The sequence below is a fragment of the Tuber melanosporum genome, assembly GCF_000151645.1.
Source record: "Tuber melanosporum whole genome shotgun sequence assembly, scaffold_178, strain Mel28".
In the NCBI taxonomy this organism is placed as follows: domain Eukaryota; kingdom Fungi; phylum Ascomycota; class Pezizomycetes; order Pezizales; family Tuberaceae; genus Tuber; species Tuber melanosporum.
In genome coordinates this window covers 144,640-153,433 of record NW_003298839.1, presented here as the reverse complement: position 1 = coordinate 153,433, position 8,794 = coordinate 144,640, and the positions used below count along the sequence as shown (strand labels likewise).

Below are 8,794 nucleotides of genomic sequence, written 5' to 3'. Positions count from 1 at the left end.
TCGCTTCCCAAGCGGGAGAACGGGGTTCGACTCCCCGAGTACGCAGGAATTCTTTTTCTCCTTCTCCTGTCGTTGTGAGGTTACCGTACCTTACTGGTTTGTGCAGCAGCATACGATGCGATACCATCTGTAAGGGTTTGTGAACATCCCTGCGCATCGCACGTGTCCCCCCACCTCCCCCGGCTCTTCTGTTATTGAACGAACAGGGATATGGAGGGGAGGGCAGTGCGAAAATTCCTTCGCGAGAGTACTACTCGTAGTACGGTACCGTACTCGAGTAGTTGATGCCTGAAAAGTAAAATAACGGCATCTCCGTATCCGGACCCCTTGGCCTCGATTAAACTAATACGGTATGATACGGTACTTGTTGAGCAAAGCGTCCTGTTACAATACCTTCTAGATTGGCCAGTGGCCAAGCCAACAAATACCGTAGGTATGATAATTCTTTTATTCTTCTCAAAAACATTTGAATAGGAATTTTAAATTTCGGATGTCTTACTGTTTCAGGGCCACCTACCCAATGTTCCAATACTTCCCCCCGAGCACTCGAGCAGAGAGGGTCACGGTGGCCCGCATGATAGACGCATGAATTTAAATGGAACCGAGGCCGTAAGCTAGTGTAGCATGAGTGAGTTGTAAAGAAAAAATTCCTAAGTTTGTAAAAGATACATCAAGCTAGTCCTTCAAAAACATAACGGCAAAGGCGGGGAAACGGAAACAAAAAAATGAACTATCCCCCCCCCTCCCCAGCAATCTCATCTCCCTGAGTTGGGCCCAAATCACAATCTACTCAATTCCTCCATAGCCTTATCCAACTGCTCCCTCTTGCTTTGCAACTCCTTCCTCCTACGCTCCTTGAGGGGGTCTTCAACGAGTAGTTGGGTGCACAACTCGGATACTATCCCCCCGCCAACCATACCACTCATCAGTTCACACTCGAAATTGGCAAGAAAAGGTGAGGGATACCATCTGGCCCATTAAGCCCCAATCCGTTCTGCAGGGCGTCCAGGATATTCCCGCGGAAGCCGTTGACCAGTTCCCCTTGTATGCTCATATAGACGTTATCCACAAAGCGTTTTTGCGCAACTTCATTGTAGGCCCTGACTTGTGCCAAAACTTCGATTTCCTTCCTGTACGGGTCGGGCGAGTTGTCTAGCATTGCTGCGGGGAGAGCTGCCGTTGGGTTTCGCTTTTTGCGTGGGGAAGGGGTGGATCCGCCACCGCCAGGGTTGTTGTCTTCATTCATGGCCGCCTCTGCAGCAGCGTTAGCGGCGGCGAGTTTACGCTGGTCTTCCAAATTGCGTTTCCGCCGTTCGGAGAGCTTCTCGTGGTGGTTTGCCATGAATGTTTGGTAGTCTTCGTTCAACGTTGATATCTGCTCTCGCTCCAACCGCCATAGCCGTTCAATGACAGTCTTTTGGTGGTCAAAGTTTTCCTGGACCAGGGTATTAAGTATCTCATACACGCCTTGGAAAATTGGGGACTTCTGGTATTCCTTGAAGACATAGGTGAAGCAGTAGTGCACTTGTCTGTTCATCAATCCACCACAGTTATTGAGGAATTCGTGCACCACAGGGTTCCAGAGATTTATGGATTGACGGATCAGGTTTGTGATTGCCGTGGGATCGACCTGGCCGGGTATGTGGGCAGTAGCGGTTGACTCGATTATGTGTCTGATTTGTGGGAGTGTGAGTCTGTGGGCTTGGGAGAGCATTAGCGGGGCTTGACCGGAGGAGGCCGTGGTCACGATGGGGAAGGACTTGCTTTGTTCTATCGCTGTGTTGTTGCCCGCCGCTGCTCCGGAGGCTCGTTTGGACTTCTTTGTCGGCGTGGATTGCCCTGGATCAGTTCCGTTTCTTCTCTTCTTGGACCCGAACGGTGAGGAACTTGCCCCTCCCGTCCCGGTCGCTCCTTCGGTGTCACTGGATACTGTACAAACCTCTACCCCAGCTCCTCCTGCCTTTCTTCCCCGTCTTCCAGCTGCTGCGAGCGTTGGTGAGCCATCACGATCCCAGCGGTGGGGGCGTGTGCCTGCTTCACCTTTCCTAGGAGTTTCTAGTTGTGCTGCGATTTCGTTCTCCTGCTCTATGGTTTGGAAGTAGACTGGTGTTGGACGGAGTGCTTTCAGACGGCGCTGGAAGTCTTCTGCTAGACGGCGGAGTTCTTGTTGGAATTCGTTCTGACCGGGGCCGCCGAGTAGGTGGCCGCCGACGAAGGTATCGAATTGTGTGACGAGGTTGTGCACAATCAGGGTTTGGTTGTCAGTGGGAGGAGGAGGAAGAGCAGCGAGCTCATCTTGGACCTCTGATGCTTGACCTCTGATAGACTCAACTATCTCCGGCAGTCTATGACGTTAGTATCCGGATATCTGAAATTTGATCTGAAGTTACCGTTTCTTGATCAATTCCCCAAGTTCTTTCGACAAGTAGCTCTGCAAAGCCATTGTTCCGAACCTCTCTTTCAAATCAGTCAGCTCCGTTTTCCATGGCTCGGTATTGGCAAAGAATTCTGCTTCTTGTTCTCTCGCTTGGGCATGTGTGATCCCCTGAACGAGCTGTTCTTGGTTCGGCTGTTTCGTCACGAAATAGCCATGCTTGAGACGATGAGAGTGACCGCGGAGGATGTTGATCCATTGCCCGTACTCTCCAGGCCCCACAGTGTCGGGTTTAGTTAGAGCACCTACAAACGAGGTTAGATCACTTAAACAAACCACAAAGGAAAACGGCTACCAATAGTGCGCTCCTCCCCGAGCTCTCTAGCAAGGCGCGCAGCCGATTGGTTCACGGCATCATCTAAAGCTATTAGCAAGATACGCCGTGAAGTCAACAGGAAGCCCAGTCAAACCCTTCATCGTCATAGCAAGCATGATCAAGCAATCCTCCTCCTGAACGTACTCCTTCACCAATCCTGTAACCAGCTCGATAAGATAATGTTCGCTTTCCTACTGCACCATCAGCACTTATCATTAGTAAAATTGAAAAGAAGCAACCCACAGACTCAGTTGTCTGAATAACCCCCGGCAGATCAATGAACGCCAAATTCGGCAACTCGGGCCCAGTAATCTACAACTATAAGCTTTCACTCTTGCCTTCACTGTCTGCTGTCCAGCAACCCGAGGATCAAGTAGGTGATGCAAACCTCCATACAAACCACATTCGGGCTGAATTTCACTTCAAAATCCTCATCTCGTCCAATTCTTTTTTCCACTACTTTGCCTTTTCCCTTAGAATCGTTGGAATTTCCCCACCCCCCACCAGCTCTCTGGGGATGGCCAAACCAACCGCTTCTTGCATTACCCGTTTCAGGAGCGGTACCGTCAGCAGGTTTTTCCTTTTCCTCGTGAACAAATTCACGCCAATTCTGCCCTGGGGTTAAGATCGCACGTTGGGCGCGGACGAGTGCGGGCTCCACCTGACCCTTGTTGGTTATGTCTAGAAAATGGACCTGTTCGGTTACTTGATCGACCCACGGGTTTCCGCGTGTGCGACTCGTGCTCATATGATGGTGGTTGGAGAAGGTTAGGGAAGGATCGTATCGTTTTTTGAAGCGGAGGGATATGCGACAATGCCACGGATCAGTAGTGAGTGATGATTCACGGAGATTGATTTCCAGAGGGCACTATGATGTTTGTCAATAAGATTTCTCTCTAATCGGGCCGGATTGTCTACCCTAGTGCATGTTCCGGTGTACCGAGGGACTTTGATCTATTAATTGATCACCCAAATTTTAGCTCCGGTACTCCAGTAATATACTATGACCCACCGGGTATCAGAGCTTACCCCACTAATAGCTTCAATCAAGCTACTCTTCCCAGCACTCTGATTGCCCACAACCGCAATTCTAGGCAACGGCAACCCCAAATCCTCGATCCCAGAAGCTCTAAGTCTATTAACCAAATCCACCATCTCCCTCATCCCACCCCCCAAAACATTTAACCCCCCCTCTCCTCCTTCAAGTCTAAGTTTTCCTTGAACAGGGTCAGCACCACCCATACTCACCGGCCCAAGCTCAATGACTATCGGCTCTGTCTCTCCCCGCACCGCCACGGCGCCAGTGTTATTATTACTACTCTTATCCCCCTCCGGCCCCCCACCCGCAATACGTGCGGGCCCATCCGGTAAAGGGACGAGCTGCACTGTACAATCATCCGCCTCGAATGTCTCATCCGCAGTCTGCATCTGTGGCGGTGGAGGCTCTTTTGCCAACCGATGGTCAGTTTAACGTTCAAGATCGAGAAAACGACAAAATTTATTGGGAAGACTGGAAAAGCCGAAATCGTATTCCCCACCTTCTGGTAGATTCTCTCTGTTGTGATATTGGGTATTACCATTATGTTGAGGATCGTTATTGTTATTGCTATTCTGGTAGCTCCTTGCGCGAGCTTCTGCCATCGCGGAAGATTCTGGGGGGAAACTGCCGTTGCGTGTGGATGGCGTGGGAGTCGTTGGATCTCCTGGGTAGGGGCCACCAAGCTGCTGGTGGAGCTCTTGGTATGACGGGGATTGAGCATCGCATTTGTAGCCGGAGGAGGTTACTAGGTCCATTACGTCTGCCATCGTTGCTCTAAAATAACGGCGAGAAACCTAGTGATATTGTTAGCAGGTCCGGAACAGAAGTAAAACAATCATGGAATCGGGGAGATGAACGAAGACTCACCAAAGCTTCACACCAGACTCGACAAGCAGAGATCAAGGAGTGGAAATCATATACTCAGAATAGGGGTCTTCCGCCTTGGATATGACAGAGCGGAGAAGGTGAGAAGGAGAGGAGAGCGGGATAGTAAATACACCCCCCAGCCTCCCCCTATCTTCCCACCCAGCCATTGTTTGCCAAATTGTTGGTGAGAATTGGAAATGTATAAAGATATCTCGAGTTTGTTAGGGATTCGGGTTGGATAATGTTCTGGTAGGATGTTTCCTCGTTTTGTGTTTGTGTTGGCGTCTGAGAACTGTGCACGGGCTCACCGCAGGGTCCATCTTGGCGAGGTACAGGGATTATGGGACTGTGTGACATCACTTCCATCCGGGTTGAAGTATTGAATGGGATGAATTGTACCGGGGGTTGTCTCACTTCAGCGTAGTACAATATGTTCAAATGAACACCGCACTTACGAGTAGCCTCGCATGAAGTTCATAGTGTCAATTATTTGGCTCATATATTTAACCAAAAAAAAAGTAGGAATACCGGCCAGTTAAATGCAAACGAGGGGATTAATTATAAGAATCGTATGGTTCCCCAAAATTGTTTGGACTAGAGTGACTGGCTATATCAGTACGACTTCCCAAATCACCTGCTGTAATGGCCAAAATTTATTATCTCTATCCAGCCCAGTTTGACAATTCCCAGTATATTTATGCGGTTTCCAGGGCCCCATCCTCGCTCCTTAAGTTAGAAGCTAAGCCAATAGCTAGGCGATAAACCTCACCAGTTATCATGAGTACGGTACTGCCACAACTTGGAGTTGTATGATACAACCACTACTTGGGTTCCATATTCCGTGAATCCCGAGGGATACCATCTGTATCCTGCTACAGTATTACCTTGGGTCAAAAGTTCCGGCCAAGAGCTGGCAGTCACCTTTAGCCCCCCGTTTCCCAGATTCTGATTATTGGAGTACTTATATTGTACTCATGGATGCTCACCACGATTTGTACAGACCTTGTACGGTAGACGGGAGCCTGTCTCTGGAACCTGATTTCTCCGCGCCGTGTTGGCATTTCGGTTCCCATCTTCTGGCCTGTGCGGTTTCCCTCCAACCCTACTCTTTTCGATCCTATTCTTAGAGCACATAGTATGATATAAGACTACAGTAACTCATAACATTGTACTGAAATAATGCCACAGAGGTTACAGCTCTTTGCACCCTCAGGATGCCATGTCTGAACCAAAAGATGGTAACAATATTTGCTACTAATTCTGCACCATGATATTTGTCATTCGAGTGGACTGTGCTCCCCCCAAACACTAGTATGGATAGAGCACGAGATTGGTACCCAACCATAAAGCCAAAAAAAGCCCGCACACTGAGCCTAAATTAGCAGCAAAACCCCCAATCTTCTATCCCTTCTTCTTCACCCCTTTTTTGTCCTTTTCTAGTCATCCACAAAACCCGTCACTCATACGATATCGTCCGAAATCACCACTTAGGCAGCCTTGATATATACTCCCCAACAAATCGCGGCACCGGCCATACACGATCCCCGCAAAGGAGATGGATCCACTCCCGACAAAATCCGGCCCAATCACGGTCCTCGTACAGCCTTAGAATATTCCCACAAGTGACAAAGCACCCTCCAACGTAACCACAACCCTATTAACGGCAACATGAAACCGTCCAGGAAACATGCTGCCGTACACAGTGTACAAATGGCCGTTTGTCTTAGATGAAGGGGTACTCCTCAAGATGTGTACAAACCCCGGACATGTACCGCAAATATCCGTAGTGATATCGCATGTCCCCGTGCTTGCGGTCCAATACTTTCCGGACCTGCAAGGCAGTACAGTACCGCAGTACAGTATCGCAGCCCACAATTCCATTTGAACAGACTATGGACTCACATAATACATAAATGTACTTTTCCAGCTATTGCAAAGCTAGCGGAGGCAAAGCGTCAAGACCAGTGACTAGTGATCTCCCGAGTGATATTCAGAGAGAATGTGACATGCCAGAGTCTCACCTACCATAGTGGTTAACGACGGCTATGCGGGACTAGACAGCAGGTGAAGTGGACAGGGAAATTGAATTAACAGAACTGCAAAACATATCGAAACTGAAAAGAGAATATGGCGGGTGGTCTCACCTCCGATGGCGTCGTGCGAAAAGAAAAGAAAGAGTGGCGCAAAACGTAAGGTAACCCTAACCCGGGATACCGTAACCACAGAGTCTATCATACAAAGTAGGGGGAGCTATCATATCAGAACCCATCCCGAATATTCCGACCAGATATGAAAGTAATCGAGAAGTCACGAACATGGATATCTCGTTTTGGGGGAAAGTCCTTTGATTGCTTTTTTCCTTCTCATCAGCCTTGAACCACCCACGCTCTTCCCTCTGTCAACGGGATTTAGCCCAGTGGTTGGATACATCCATACGTGAACACGAGTCAACTAACGCCAATACAGACCAGGGTCACATACAAGGTGAAGGAAACTCAACCGGAATCTACAACTCGGTGGGATAATTAATTGTTAGTCGTGCATTTTACACCAGAAACGATGTTTTTCGTAGCTTTATAGGATCTGAGATTGTCCAATCACATCTATTTTTCGATCAGTGAAACATGGGGTATTGTGACAAACACGCCAAGATTTGGGAGGGCTGCTGCAGTTTGCAGCCAGTTTGAACTGCTGGGATAGGAAATTTTCAGCAGGCCGCGATAAAAATTCAAGGCACTTAAACCGAGTCCCCAAGTGCTCCCACACCATTGCAGGAGATTCTCATGTCCACTAATAGTAGAAATGGCAAAGCCCAGATCACAAAATCCTTACTTACTCGAACATGTAATTTGGTGGGAGGGTATCAACATAGGAGACGTGAATGCTCCCTCATGGCCAAGGTACCAAGGGCCGGTCTGCCGAACCCTCTAGTCGACCACTCGAGAACGGGATCTGTCCAGCCACCGAGGGAGAGAAGCTCGACAGACTTTCCTGCTCTCCCAAAAATCAACCCAGATTGGCCAAGCAACTACGGAAAAAACGGCCATACGCAGTATTATACAGTACTTTCGTCGGATGAGCCAAACACTGATAGACTCATGCTCACACCCCAAGTCCACTCCTTTTACCCCATTTTTGCACGGCTCCGCTGTATTTCTACGAGGCACAACGAGCGGCCAACTGTAGTTAAGTCATGTCCGAGAACTGCACAATGCTCCTGATTTTCATGGCTGAGGACGTCAGTACTCGCGTACTTCTCGAGAGAGATAGCAAACTATATTGCGACGGGAAATTGCTATTGATTTTTGAACATCCTGTGGGGGTAAACTAAGCGTACTTGACCATTCATAAAGTATTCGGATGCCTTGGCGCCAAGATTCCATGTTTAAGTGCTTATTTATACATTGACGCCAAAGCATCCGAATATGGTACTTTATAAATGGTCAAGTAGTGGGAACCTAGTGAAAGAACTGGAATAACCGAACCCCCATTCTACAATCAGGATGTCTATTATATCATGCTTCTTTATATTGGTCTCAGCAGGGAGCTGAAAAGTTAATGCTTTCGGGGTGGTTGCCCCCTGTATCCTGAGAGGGAATTCCAAACGTCCTATCTTAACAGAATGAGGCTCAACGATACCGCTCTTAGGATGCTGTACAAGTACGGTAGTCGCAACGCTCAGGCCTAGGCCCGCTGGCACCCTGGTCCCCGCCGGCACCCTTGTCAGATGGCTGGGGTACTGGTTGGCTGACAATGGGGAAACCAGCTCTCATTTCCAGAAAAGGTTATAGTTGGCAAAAGTGGCATTTTGGAGGATAAAAAGACTGTTAATGCCAGGGAAGATCCTTGCACTGTATGGGGCGAGGAGGCTGGTAAAGGGGATTTTACTGCCCACGCTGCTGTATGGGGCGGAAGTATTGACTACGTCAAAGGTGATGGTAGGCAAAATGCAAAGGTTTTGGAACAGAGTGGCCAGATGGGGCACTAACACGTTCTATGCGACAAACACCACGGGCCTGTTGGCAGAGGTGTAATGTGTTCGCTAGATGCTAGTCACATTATTGGTAAAGATATGATAGTTGGCAGGTGGCCTTGGTTCCAGCAGTCAACAGGTGCGTCAATTGTTAGGTTTTCGGGA

At 48.7% G+C, this 8,794-nt stretch overlaps 1 protein-coding gene; it reads right to left on the bottom strand.

The window, feature by feature from the left end:
* Positions 1 to 625: 625 nt before the first annotated feature.
* On the bottom strand, positions 626 to 4,856 carry GSTUM_00003569001 (uncharacterized protein). XM_002837153.2 has 12 exons: positions 4,657 to 4,856; positions 4,289 to 4,583; positions 3,780 to 4,195; positions 3,669 to 3,704; positions 3,315 to 3,618; positions 3,139 to 3,185; positions 2,994 to 3,062; positions 2,845 to 2,941; positions 2,730 to 2,792; positions 2,391 to 2,679; positions 967 to 2,345; positions 626 to 898 (listed from the first exon to the last, which is right to left on the bottom strand). Exons 2-12 carry the CDS (start codon positions 4,542 to 4,544, stop codon positions 780 to 782), a joined length of 3,075 nt encoding a protein of 1,024 aa, XP_002837199.1. The 5' UTR covers positions 4,545 to 4,583; positions 4,657 to 4,856; the 3' UTR covers positions 626 to 779.
* Positions 4,857 to 8,794: the final 3,938 nt, after the last annotated feature.